We start from the raw sequence: 14,477 nt of genomic DNA on the forward strand, positions 1-14,477 counted from the left end.
CTGTAACCATGATTCGGGCATTTCCGAATTCCTCAAAACTGCATTCATGATTTTTTGTAAATGTGGTAATGTTTCTTCTTGGAAGACTTTATAGAAGTCAGCTTGGAACCCGTCTGGACCCGGAGCTTTGTTTGGTTTCATTGTCATTATTGCTTTTCTAATCTCCTCTATTGTTATTTCTTTATTTAGAAGTTCTCTTTGTTGGTCCGAGATTTTTTGAAACTTGAATTCTCCTAAATATTGAGATATTTCATTTAAATTAACCTCTTCCTTTCTATATAAATTCGTATAATATTGTTTGAATATCTCTAATATTTCCTCGTCTGTTGTGTATATTTGACCATTCTCTGTTATGTTTGTTATCTGTTGTCTTTGTTTTTTCTTTCTTATCCTTCTCGCCAACCATTGGCCCGGTTTATTTGCATTTTCGAAATTGTATTGCTTAATAAATTTCAGCTGTCTGGCGGTTTCTTCTAATTCCCTTTGGGTTTTCTTTTTCTTCCAAAGCGATAGTTCTTTTATTATTTCTTTATTTGATGGGTTTGCCTTAAGATTAGATTCTAGGGATTCTATTTCTTTCTTAATTTTATTTAATTCTTTATTTTTCTTCTTATTTTTCTCTGCCTTTTGTTGAATAAAATAACCTCTTGTGACTGCCTTAAATGCATCCCATAGAGTCTGGACTTTAATTTCCGGTGTATTGTTTATTGTAAAAAATTCTTTTATCAGCTGTTTGTTGATTTTTATGTCTTCCTCTAATTTCAATAAATTTTCGTCTAGTCTCCATCTGTACATTGATGTTTTCCTATTAATCGTAATAGTTATAGGACAGTGGTCTGATTTATCTCTGGGATGTATTTTGATTTCTTTTATTTTAGTACAAAATGAGTTGGAGACCCAAACCATATCAATTCTCGCCCAGGACTTGTGCCTAGCAGAGAAAAAGGTGTAGTCCTGTACTCCTGGGTTGTGGATGCGCCAAGCATCTTGTAGGTCGAATTCTTCTTTTAATTTTACAAAATTTGGTGGAATTAATCTGGATTTTACATAGTTTCTGTTTTTAGTCGAATTGCTTGTATCAAGTCTAGCATCTAATACTCCATTGAAGTCTCCCAATATTATTAGATGGTCAAAATTTACTTTCATAATATTTTTCTTTAATTCATTCACAAAATGCTTTTTGGGACCATTTGGGGCATAAATGTTGCAAATAAGAGTTTTTTGTCGATCCATGTCAATCAAAACTGCTATATATCTTCCTTCCATATCTTTAAATTGAACTGTTGCTGGGATGTTTTCTTTAATATATATTACTACGCCCCTCTTTTTTACAATATCAGACGCGATGAATTCTTTGCCAATTCTTTTATTTGTTAAGTGTAATACATGTTTAGCTAAAATATGGGTTTCTTGTAAAGCCACAACGTCATATTTTTCTTTTATTAATTGAGACATTAACGCTTTTCTTTTACATGGGGAATTTAGTCCGTTGACATTGTTAGAGTAGATTTTTAAACAATCCATCTGAGTTCCTTTATTCATGTTTATTTTCGGGGGGTTCGTCAAATTTCATTAGCTCTTGGTCTTCATCCGATTCTTTTCCTGCACCTGATGGTATTTCTTCTTTTTCTTCTTCTTCTTCTTCTCCTATCTCTATCTCATCTTCTTCTTCTTCTGTTTCCTCCTTTTCGTCTATCAGCCTTGTTGTTTTGGGATATAAACTTATATCCCCTTTTCCTCCTGATGGTGAGGTATGTCGGGCTCTTTTAGGTTTCTTCCTCTTTACTGACGGTGGTGTAATATCTTCTGCTGGAGTTTCGCGTTCTCCTTTTATGAGTTTTTTATGAAATTCCCTTGCCTTCTCTTCCGATGTTAACCAATGTTTCTCTTCCTTGTATGTTACCATTATGCCTTCATTTCTTTCCCACCTAAATCGTATTTTTAATCTTTTAAGTTCATCCGTTAGGAAAAAATATTTCCTTCTTCTGTTTAGGGTTGTTTGAGGGAATTCTTTCAACACTATTACTTTTTTATCCTTATAATAAATTGGGTTGCGACTATTTTGCATTAATATTTCATCTCTAATCCTTTTTTTAACGAAATGTATAATAACATCTCTCGCTACCCTGTTCTTCCTCGAGAAGTTGGTTTGAATCCGATAGACTGTGTCAATCTCATTATCGATAGCTTCTTCTGGGCGATTTAAGAGTTTCGCAATTAAATTTTTAATCGTTTGCCTAATGTCCTCCTTCGCCTCTTCTTGAATATTGCGAAATCGCAATTGAAAATCTCTTTCTTTTTGCTCAAGTTTTTCTTGTAATCTTTCTATCTTTTCAATTTTTGCATTTTTTTGCTCTATATCATCCATCTTTTTTTGAATCATATTCTGTTGTTTCATTATTTTAGAGTTCTCTATTTTCAATAGATTGATCTCCTTATTTGTTCTTGCCATCTCTTTTTTCAAAAAGCCAATCTCCTCTTTAATTTCTTTTTTCATATCTAGCAATTCTTGACATATTTCTTTTTGTTGTGTACTTTGTTGGTCTAACTTTGTCTGGGATTCCTTCTGGTATTCATCTTGTTTCTCCGCCAGTTTCTGAATTTCTCTGAAAATGTCCTTAAGATTAATGTCCTCAGATTGAGAAGGCCTTCTCAAAGCACTTTTGCTGTTTTCAAACTTCGTTCTTGCACCTGCCATCCTTAAGTTCAAGGGAAGCTTAACCTTGTCTAGACTCAGAATATTTCCAAATTCAAATAATGTTTCTCCTTTTGTAGCTTTCCAAACTGTATTCTCACCAACCGTCTGGCCCCTTACAGTACATATAAATCATATAAATCATATAGGTCCTCTCTTTTATCCCCCAAAAAGATTATCAATTGGACAGTTTCCCCTTAATTCAAGTGTGCTTAACCTTTACAATTAACTCAAATGCATCTATCAATTAATTTCGATATGCCTATCGTCAACCAATTAATTAACTAAATAAACAAATTAATCTATAAGCCAAATTAACAAATTAATCCATATTGTCTCTAGAAATTACTATTGTTTGGGTTTTTTACCCTGTACAACTCTATGTAGCTTATTTGTTTCGTCCACGTATTTCTTCTCTGTCTTGTGAAATCCCACGATGTCTGTACGTCTCCACGTTGCTCCTGCCCCTCATCGTTCCCTATTCGGACTCAGATCGCTGATCCGTCGCTCCTGCAGTGCTCCGCTTTTCCTTTCGTTCCCCCCGCCACGGGGTTTGGTTAATTATGGCACCCTTACTTCAGGGAGAGTACCATTCGGAGCTTTCCGCTGGTCTCCGCTGGTTGCCCCCTGGTAAATTTTTAGTTTCCGGCAGGGACCCTTTTGATGAAACACCAACACATCACTTTGTTCCGCCCTCACATTGAGGTCACACGCTTGCCCTTACTGTGGCGGATTTCCTCTTTTGTCACTTGCCTCTCTCTCGCGCCTTCCGCCAAGTCGCCCAAGGCCGGGAAGATTGTTTACAAGAGGCTGCACAGTAGTCAAAACAATCTTCAATCAAGGTCGTCCGCCATTAAGTAAGTCCAATCTTCGATTGTATTACAGTTAGTCCCGCCTGGAAACTTTAGTTCGTTTCTTCAATTTTAATTTACTTTTAAATTTAACTTTAATAATACTTTGAAAGTGTTAAGAGGGTATCTCTTTCTAGAGAGACGCCGTTTCGCCGTTTCGCCTCTCTGCTTTTCAGTCCCGGATTTTTACTCACTTTTGGATCTAGATCTGTTCTGTTCTTATATCCTCTCCTTTGAACCGGAGTGCCGATAGGAGATAGAATCTTCAACTTTGTTATAGCTTTATTTTGTTCATCATCTTCTTCTTCTGGTTTAAAAGTGTGAGCTGGGTCGGCAGTATATGCGGGCTTGAAGCCCGCTGCCGTTGGGATGGTCCGCGATCCCCGCACTTCCCCGGACCCGTACGCCTCGGATCCTTCGAGGTTCGGATCGACGGGAGTGCCTGGGGCCTTGCGTCCCCCCCCCGCCTCAATCCGCAGGGAGAGGGGAGCTGAAAGCTCAAACCCGACCGTACCCAATCGATGGTTTGCTGGGAGCCCTCAGCAAACCCGACCTGCCGCCATGAAAGCTCACTGGAAGCCACTTGCCTGACTTAATCTTAACATTGCAAACATGCAGTTGAAGAGCATATTTTGGTGAAATTGGTCTTTAATGGAGGATGAACTACAGCTTCCACCCACTGTGTAATGTTGTTTTTGTTTATTTTGAATAAATAACAGTGAGAAAATGCTGCATAGTACTGGGGAATTTTACCAACCAGCCCCTCTTTGACCATCAACTTAGTACTGAAAGCAGGCTTGGCTTGAATTGGGGCCACTGACTTCTCTTCTTTGGACTTTGCTCCTCCTGGGCCTTAGTGGGAACTTTAGTTTTTGTTTTGTTTTCAGATTTTTATTTTATATATATATATAGATATATATATATATATGTGTGTGTGTGTGTGTGTGTGTGTGTGTGTGTATATATCGGGGAGACCTCTTAATTTTCTTGTTGGCTCATGTTTATCACTGATGATACTATTTAATTGATGAGTCTCCACAATAATTGTAATTGGTTTTAAATGCTTTTCATGCAGAATTTTTATTTATATTTTATTTCTGGACATTACTATGCTTTTTGTGATTTTTGTCTTGTGTTTTATGTTAAATGTGCTTTGGTTTCTATTACATTATATTTATACACTGTGTATTTGCTTTGTAGCACTGAAGTGGCCAAACTGTAAGCCGCTCTGAGTCCCTTTCAGGGTGAGAGGAGTGGGGTAGAGATATAGTAAATAAATAAATAAAATGTGGAGGATGAAAAGTGGTACCTTTAAATGTTGTTGATGATGAAATAATAAGTCAATGACAACAAAGATGTTACCACCTTGAATTCCATACAACTCTTATCATGCTCATCATTGGCTGTGTTGGCTAGCATGCCAATAGGAGCCCAGTAAGTAATAGTCAAAGAACCACATATTCCATATCCTTGCAGAAAATAGAAATCTTTGTTCTGAAGCAGAACCTGAAAGGAGTTTCAAACCCTTTTCCCTAGCCAAGGACAAGCACACATCTGGATTTTCTGGACAGCACTTTATCTTTTGAGCTTTGCTGTATGGTGGCTGAGAGTGCCTTTGGTTCTTCCTCTTCTGTCTCTTTAGCATTTTTCTTCAAAGAAGTGCCAGCTGGGTGCACAGAAAAAAGTGAAGGCAGATGCCTCTTTTCCTGCACCCTGCCAGTTGGTTGTTGGTTACCCAACAAATAGGATCTCTGGTCTTGTTCCTAGCTCAGCTGAGTATGTATTTGTTTAATTTTATCTTGGGAGCAAACTAAGATTTGAGCTAGGATACAAGATACCAAGATACAAATAAGATAATCATTTTTTCAGAACCAGCATGGCGTAGCAGTTGGACTATGTCTTTAGAGACCAGGTTCAATTTCCCACTCGGTGACTTTGGGTGGGTCACACTCTCTAAGTCCCAGGAAAGCCTATGATAAATGTGCCTTAATGTCACCAGAAGTCAGAAATGACTTGAAGGCACACATCAACAACTAAAAAGATGTTTTTGAACTGTTAAAGAAATTTTCCCATTTAGACATTAATTCAAAACATTTTGAAATGTGTTTAGAACATAGGAAGGACAAAAGTCAACCCACAATGACCTTTATCCCATAACCGTGTAAATGACATAGGGTCACTTAAATGAAAAGATCTTTGCCTGCTGTCAAAAAAGAGCAGAGAAGAAGCCAACTGATCTTTAGAAATTCCACAGCTGGGGAATACTTATGACTGTTGTGGGACCAAATGAAAGCCCCTTTCTGAAGATTGTAAATCCAACCATCTAGATTTCCCTCTGAATGATGCAGCCCAGTAAGCCAAATACATTCCACAAATGGTGCCACCTAAAGATGGTGAGTGACTGGTCAATACCAGAATGAGGCAAAATTGCTTGTCTGGAATCCTCCAGGCAGCATGGCCCCTCATTCTCCTATCCTTTGGCCCATCATCTCCCGCCTAAAAGGACATTTCTTTTCCTAACTCCGCTGCTCACTCAGCAACACAGCTGGGAGCAAGTGAGAGCTGCAGCCATTTCAGTGGCCCTTTCACACCACATGGCAATTTCATTTTCATTCCACTTTGACAGTGATGGTTCAGTTCTATGATATCCTGAGATCTTTAGTTTATGCTAAACTACCTACCACTGAAAACTTTACAGCTGCACAAAATATTCCTCCCTCTGGATGCTTCCACCTGCCTCCTGGCTTTGGCACACCAGGAAGGGTTGGCTCTAGTGCTATCCAGATGGAAGGAGAAAGTGAACAGGAGCATGCAGCTGTTTCATTATCTCTCCTTTCATGCTTCTCTCTGCCTGGGAAGCACATTGAAGTGGTTGTGTCCTTTCATGCCCTTACTGACATCTGGCAACCCTGGGGTAAGCCAATCGGAGGGTGTTTTTGGCAGGATTTGTTCAGCTGAATTTTACTTTGTCTTAGCCTTCCTCTGAAGCTGAGAAAGTGTGACTTCCCCAAGATTACCCAATGAGTTTTCATTGCCAAAAGGGGATTCAAACTGATTCTAGAGTCTCTGTCCAAGGTTCTAAGCACTACACCAAGTTTCAATCTCTGTCCTTTGGAAGACAGGCACAGGGGAATTACTGAAAAGGAAGAGTGGTCAAGGTTTCTTTCAATGCCCAGATGGAAGGACCTGCTGAAGTTTCTCTCACTTGCTCCTCCCCTTCCTGGGCAAACTATTTGATCATCTCATTGAGTTTTATATATAAGGTCTGTGTGTGAGCGTAGTGCCTCTTAGACCACTTACCTCTTTAAAGCCCTATAGAGGAAAGACTGCTACTTATTGTTTGATCACCAAAGAAGAAAGGAAAGAAGAAAAGCTAAGAATCTCCCTTCAAAAGAGCTGATTGACAGAGAAATACCTATGCAGAGCATAGTGGAATCTTCTCTGAAGATGTTTAAGCAGAGGCTGGATGGCTGTCTGTTGGGAGTGCTTTGATTGTATGTTTTCCTGCATTGCAAGGGGTCAGACTGAAGGGCGCTTTGGATCTTTTCCAACTCGATTCTGTGACAATAAAAGCGGTGTCTCTGTGCTGAAGGAAAGGCTCCCACAAGCCCCCTGCTCTTGTTTGTGTTATGACTTTCTGAGTCTTCGGGAAAAACACCCAAAAACAGCAAAGCATCCAAAAATATGCTAAAGTTGAGCATTCAGCTTACAGCAAGTAGAGCATGAAGTGGTGTGTAGCTGTAAAGAATTTAGAGCTTAGGAAGCAAAGATCCAGAGTTCAATCTTTAAAATCACAAAAGGTTTATTTACAAAAAATAGTAACTACATTTCTTAATAATAAAGAACTGGGTCCTAGCTACTATATATACCATCTCCTCTAGAGTTTAAATGAGAGGGAAAAATCTCTAAGTATTACATCTCTCTTGACACACAAGCAGAGACATATCTCAATACACACAGCACACACAAAGATGTAAATGTAGAAAGTCAAAGACAAAAGCCATGCACCTGCAAAGTATCCATTCTACACAACCAATCAGAATGAGAGCTGAAACAGAGAGGAAAGAAGAAATAGATGCATTCCAACTGTCATTCAGGAGTCAGGGGGAAGGGCAGTGTGTGGTTGTATTCATAGAAGCATAAAATCCTAGCGTTGGAAGAGACTTTGTGGGCCATCCAGTCTAACCCCCTGCCATGAAGCAGGAAAATCGAATTCAAAGCAGTTTGTTTGTTTGCTAAATAGCTCCTCCTTTTCAGCCAGCCCCGCTTTAAGAAAAGCAGATGCATGGGCTAACACCAGCCTTCCAGGTGCTGATCTACACTGTAGAAATAACAGTTTGACACCATTTTCACTGCCATTGTTCAATGCTATGGAATCTTGGAAGTTGCAGTTTACAAGGACAGAGAAGGCCCAAGAGTGCTGATGCCTTATCAAATTACAACTCCCAGGGTTACAGTAGAGTCTCACTTATCCAAGCTGAATGGGCTGGCAAAAGCTTGGATAAGCGAATATCTTGGATAATAAGGAGGGATTAAGGAAAAGCCTATTAAACATCAAATTAGGTTATGATTTTACAAATCAAGCACCAAAACTTCATGTTATACAACAAATTTGACAGAAAAAGTAGTTCAATACGCAGTAATGTTATGCTGTAATTGTTAATGTGGGATTTGTGTATCGATAGTGTTTAAATGAAATTTGTATCTTGTCTGTATTGGATACTGATTGCATCATCCAGAGTGTGCTATAGTCTGGAAAGAGTTAATTGCTGAGAAGCTGTGATGACCTTGATGTGTGGCTGGAGCTGGGGAGTGTCCAGACACAAGTGTGTGTATGCATTACTGATTGCATCAGTTCTGTTCAGTTCTGAGTTGAGTCAAGTCCTGTGTTCGTCTGCAAGTCTGTTTGTCTTGATTACTGCTTACAGTAAAACTTGTACAGTAGAGTCTCACTTATCCAACATAAACGGGCCGGCAGAATGTTGGATAAGCAAATATGTTGGATAATAAGGAGGCATTAAGGAAAAGCCTATTAAACATCAAATTAGGTTATGATTTTACAAATTAAGCACCAAAACATCATGTTATACAACAATATGTATTTATGAATTTATGAATTTAGCACCAAAATATTATGATGTATTGAAAACATTGACTACAAAAATGTGTTGGATAATCCAGAACGTTGGATAAGCGAGTGTTGGATAAGTGAGACTCTACTGTATATAGTTTTACCAAAGTCTCTGGGTGTCTCTTCGTTCTGCACTCCACTGATTCCATCCAACTACTGCTGCGCTGCAAAATACTCTGACAGTAATTACTGTATTTACGAATTTAGCACCAAAATATCACGATGCATTGAAAACATTGATGACAAAAATGGCTTGGGTTATCCAGAGGCTTGGATAAGCGAGACTCTACTGTACTTCACATGGAGCCATGGCAGTTGAAGTGGGGCCAACTGCACAGTGTAGATCAGGCATGGGCAAACTTGGGCCCTCCAGGTGTTTTGGACTTCAACTCCCACAATCTCTAACAGCCTACCGGCTGTTAGGGATTGTGGGAGTTGAAGTCCAAAACACCTGGAGGGCCCAAGTTTGCCCATGCCCGGTGTAGATGCACCTTCGGGTGGTAAGCAGTCATTCGCTACCTCTAGGCGGCATTGTGTATGGGACGGATGTGGGTGAATAGTAATACCCGAAGCATGGATGCGCCCTGAATAGAATCACCTTGGTGGTGTTGTTCTGGAGATCCGGACCAGCGAGGCGGGCGCTAGGACCCCGCGGGCGCTTGCCTGCCTGCCTGCCTGCTTCCCAAGCCTGGGTCCAGCTCCTCCTTTTTCTCTCCAGTGTCAAACTTGACATCAGCCTCGGCGCGCGGAGCATGGTAACTTCTCCTCGCGCCCTCCTCAGAGCGCCTCGCGTCCCTGGCATGCGGCAGGAGGATATGCGTCCGGGGCTGCCCTCGCCATGGATCGCCCGCGCGCCCCTGCCCTCCTCGTCCTCCTGATCGGGCTGCCGCTCCTCGCCCGAGCGGACCGCGACCCGCATCCCAGCAACGAAGGTGAGCCGAGGGAGCCGGACCAGGCGCCGTGCCCCACAACTTCCTCACACCTGCTGCCCCGGCGCGCTTCCCTTTTTAAAGGGCCACACGCCATCCCGCCGACAGACCTCTCACTTTGTGGTTCTTTCTTTAAAGCACCTTCTCTTTCTCTCTCTTTGGAAAATTGCGCTGGAGACGGTGGCATAAAGGTTATGCCATCGTCTCCATTGTTAGCCAGGAGGATGGGCACTTCTAGGCAAAGTTGAATTCTATTTGCAGGCTTTTCTCTGCATGCTGTGCGTTTTCCCGGGCTGTGTGGTCCTGTTCCAGAAGCATTCTCTCCCGACGTTTCGCCTGCATCTATGGCAGGTATCCTCAGAGGTTGTGAGGTCAGTTGGAAACTAGTCAAGTGGGGTTTATATATCTGGATTTTTTAGGGTGGGAGAAAGAGTTCTTGTCTGGGTTGTAGTGCATTCGCCAGGCTGTATGGCCATGTTCCAGAAGCATTCTCTCCTGATGTTTCGCCTGCATCACAGATGCAGGCATCCTCAGAGGTTGTGAGGTGTATCACACAACAATCCAGTGATTCTGGCCATGAAGCCTTCGACAACTCTTGTCTGTTTGAGGAAGGTATGAATGTTTCAATTGGCCGCCTTGATTAGCATTGCAAAGCCTTTCAGTTTCAAGGTCTGGCTGCTTAATGTCTGAGGGAAATCCTTTGTTGCGAGGTGTTAGCTGGCCCTGATTGATTCATGTCTGAAATTCCTCTGTTTTCTGAGTGGTGCTCTTTATTTACTGCCCTGATTTTTGAGGTTTTTTTTTTATACTGGTAGCCAGATTTTTCTCTGTTGGAGATTTTTTTTTTTAAATGGCATTGCCCCCCCCCTTTTTTTTTTAGTGCTGTGAGCAGCTTTGGGTCTCGATGGAAAGAGAAAAGTGGGGTAGCAATATAATAATAATAATCATCATCATCATCATCATCATCATCTCTCAGTTAACCAGGATGCTCAAGCAACGAGCAAAACAATTCAAAGCTTTTTTTAAAAAGCTGTTTTATGATAAAACAGCAAAGCTGTTACATTAAGTTAAGTTTGTCTTTATTGGTCCCAATTTGCTTTGAAATTCTGTATTTCAATATTAATGATATTCAATATTTATATCAATACAGAGTTATAATATTAGCCAGGCCTATTTAATAGTAACTGTTAAGCATCCAGAAGGTGCATTTATCCAACATCTACCAATCCTCATGGATAGCGGTTATGTAAGAGTTTACTGTATTTATTATTGTTAGCCCTTTATGTCTCAATAGAGAGAGAAAAACGAGGCAGGAATAATAATAATAATAATCATCATCATCATCATCAGCAGCAGCAGCAGCAGCATCTCTCAGTTAACTAGGACTCTCTCAGGACTCTCAAGCAAGGGGCAAAACAATTCAAAGATATAATATTAGCTAGGCCTACTTTAATAGTAACTCTCAAGCAACCAGAAGGTGCATTTATCCAGCATCTACCAATCTCCATGGGTACTGATTAAGTAAGAGTTTACTGTATGATTATTATTGTTGTTATTATTATTGCTGGCTCTCTGTATGTGAGCGTATTTGTGATTGTATGCGTGCAAGAGAGAGGATACTCTGGGAGTGACGCTGACTGGCTCTGGCATTTATGGAGGCAGAAGACGGTTAAGGATGCAGGTAAAGGAGGGCACAAACTGCGTTTCAATAGCCCTGGCCAATGCCAAGGGCTGGCTGAATGGCTTTTGTGTGCCAAGTGTGTACTAAGTCCTGCCTCTAATGAGAAGGGCGGGTGGGGTGGTTATTCTCAGCAGAGAAGCGCTGCCAAGAGATGCCATCTCAGGGAAGCCTTTGCCCTGGGGTTTATAGAGGATTTTCTTTTATTTGGAAGGGATGCCATGATGCTCTGAGGATTTCTCTTGTATGTGCGTGCATACACACACACCACACACACACACCACACACACACACACACATATTGTGGAAGGGAGGACATAGGGCATGCATTCCATATCATTTCAACTATTTTGTGGTAGCTGAATAAGACAATTAGTGCATTCTCAAAAATCCAAACAATGTGCAATCTCTCTCCTTCTTTCTCTCTCTGATACATGCACACAAAACTTGTGTTGGCTTCTTATGTTGTTCAGTGGCGTCTTCCTTGTTTCTGTTTGCTGTGATAACCGATTGCAGGCATCCAAGTGAACAGTGTGTCTGTTTCTCTGACCTATAAATCTACAGAGAAAGAAAAAAACAAAAGCCCCCTCAAACCCATTAAATTTTTTATTGCTGAGATTAATACCAGGATTTTAAGCCATATATAAATTATACCATGCCTTAATGAAGTTCGTTGGTATGAAAACTTTGGGGAATAACAAAATGCAGGTCTTTCTTGTAAAAGTCACCTGTGTTTGGTGTAGCATATTTCACTATGTCAATTTCTCTTGCATGCTCTGTGTGTAACAATTTACATGCATTCAATCAGAAAGCATTTATTCAATCATAGACTATTGTTGAGGGTGTCAAGCATGATGAGGGTGGGGGAAGAGAATTAAAGCCTTTTGTGGACGTGTGTGTGTGTGTGTGTGTGTGTGTATATATATATATATATATATATATATATATATATATATATATATATACACACACACACATACACACACACACACACACACACACACATACACATATATATGATGTTCCTTTAAACGACACACCCAGTAACTCTTTGAGTGTAGAAGTCAGACCACTGAACGTTCAACCTTTGACACAAGAGTGTTCAAGCACACCGACTTACATGCAATTTCAAAAGCTGAAAGAGTGGATGGACCTTATAGTATTAAATAATTGTGCAAAACCTTCCACCTGCCCGATTAGTCTTTCTCATTAAGCAATTTGTTTAAATTGTTTTGCTAGTAAACATGAACAGAACAAATAGTTTTGTCTAGAAGTGACATGGTACTCACAATGATCTTTTTTTAAATAGTTACAAGGATTTATATTCTTTGGAGGAGATGCAGGTTGAAAATGTGTGTGTGTGTGTATGTGTATATATATATATATATATGGAAAGCAAGCACATTGTTTTAAAAATAATTCTATACTTTTTAAAGGCACATATTAAATGCTCTCTTTTTTTAATGATACCTGATAGGATGGAGGATTAATTAACAGAAATTTTATTGCTGATGTATGGTGTCAGGCTTCTTATTGTAGTCTTTTTTTTCTGTTAAGGAAGCATGAGTATCAGGAGAGGCCAGTTTGGAAAGGCTGAAGCTCTTAGCAGCTAAACTCATTTTTAATGAGCACAATAGGGCAGTAGAGCAGCTATCGCTTTTTGACTGGCAAAGTGTGGTAGGCACTAGATAACTAGGAAGCAATATATGTAATATAAAGACACATATACTTTGCCATGATATCTTAATTTTTGTATCTGTTTTGCTCCTTTCTGAAAGCACACACTGGTCAGAAAACTGGAGAGAACATAGTGCTTCACAGGAGATGCCATTAGAACAACTCTTTTTTATAATGTGTATATTATTAAATATAATAAAAATAATTTCCCTACTTTTTGTGTGATATCACAAATGTTGTGTTGGGGAGTTGGAGACTGGGAGTTCTTGTTGTTCCTATCTTTAATCTTTACTATGGACCACATGGTGGCTTCAAACTGTCCAACTTTTAAGTTAGTGTTGTTGATGGCAGCCAATTTTATAATTATGTAATTATAATTATGCATTTATGAAGGAATTTGGAAGCTGAATTACAGGAAAAATGTGTCTCTGTTTAAATTAACAGAGTACTTTTGGGCTTCCAGAAAGCAAACTGACTTTTGAAAGTGAACTTTTTAAAGACTTTTTTTCATACATTTGAATGATTTCTCCCCTTAAAATAATATATCTGAAGGCATACCACAAACTTCAAATGCAATATTTCCAAACTTGTTGATATAAAAAATGTATTTATTTATTTATTTTGAATGTGTGAGGGTTAAATCATACACTGTGGCTGTAATTCTATAGCCACCTATGTGAAAGTAAGCCCCAGTAAACTCAGTGGGACTTATTTTTGCGTGGACACATATAGACTTGTATAATAATAAGTTAACCCATTCTATTTCTGCTACCACTATGACTATATCACAGAATTTTTGGTTTAGCTGAAGCTGATTACATTTTGGAGTCTTCACGTGTCTTCAGCCATGTTTATGTGACAGCAAAACAAACCCCTTTTTAAAATCTGAAACAAATCCTTTTTGATTATTTCATCTTATGTATACTTATAGGAAGGGATATAGCTACATCCTATAGCAATATAGGTTTAGTGTGTGCTTTGGCTTGCATTGCTTCTTTTAAAGAGAATTAATCATTTATTATTTTACACCTTTAGAATACTTTGATACTGTACCAAAAATAATTGCCATTTTTAAATCCAGCTTAAAAGTTCATGTTGTAGTTAATAGTGTGCATTTACTCTGTTTTTGTGCCTAGGTTGCTGTGAATAGAAGCTCCAATTAAAGTAAGAAGTGATAAAACAGGGAATTTTAATCAACCACCCCCCCCCCCCCACACACAAACATCCATACACACCTTCATTTGTGTGTGCATGTAGAACTAAAGCCCTTTTAGTGATCTCTGCCTTTAAAAAATAATATAAAACCCGGCTGAGTTGTGAAGTGTGAGCCATCTATTCAACCACAGGAAAATGTCAGGAGGAATTAACATCTGAATAATGAATGGATTTCGCTCCATGCTCAGGCTTAAATAGATTTTTTGATAGGTACAGACATTTCAAGCTGGAAGTATGTTCTCTTAGAATTCATAACTCACCATTTTATATCTTTGACGTGGACTTTTTAAAACAGGAGATT

General features: G+C 39.5%; 1 protein-coding gene across 3 annotated transcripts in view; it reads left to right on the forward strand.

Annotated features, from left to right (window-relative positions):
* The first annotated feature begins 9,387 nt into the window (after positions 1-9,387).
* LOC100567130 (ephrin type-A receptor 3) overlaps positions 9,388-14,477 on the forward strand; it is a 267,235-nt gene continuing 262,145 nt past the window's right edge. For 2 of the 3 annotated variants that reach the window (XM_062974904.1, XM_062974905.1), the window contains exon 1: positions 9,388-9,609. In XM_062974904.1, the coding sequence (XP_062830974.1) occupies positions 9,516-9,609 (94 nt within the window). In that variant the 5' untranslated portion in view covers positions 9,388-9,515. The remainder of the gene's footprint in view (positions 9,610-14,477) is intronic. The other variant, XM_016992540.2, reaches the window with a different exon arrangement.

Source organism: Anolis carolinensis, chromosome 3 (assembly GCF_035594765.1).
Source record: "Anolis carolinensis isolate JA03-04 chromosome 3, rAnoCar3.1.pri, whole genome shotgun sequence".
Taxonomy (NCBI): domain Eukaryota; kingdom Metazoa; phylum Chordata; class Lepidosauria; order Squamata; family Dactyloidae; genus Anolis; species Anolis carolinensis.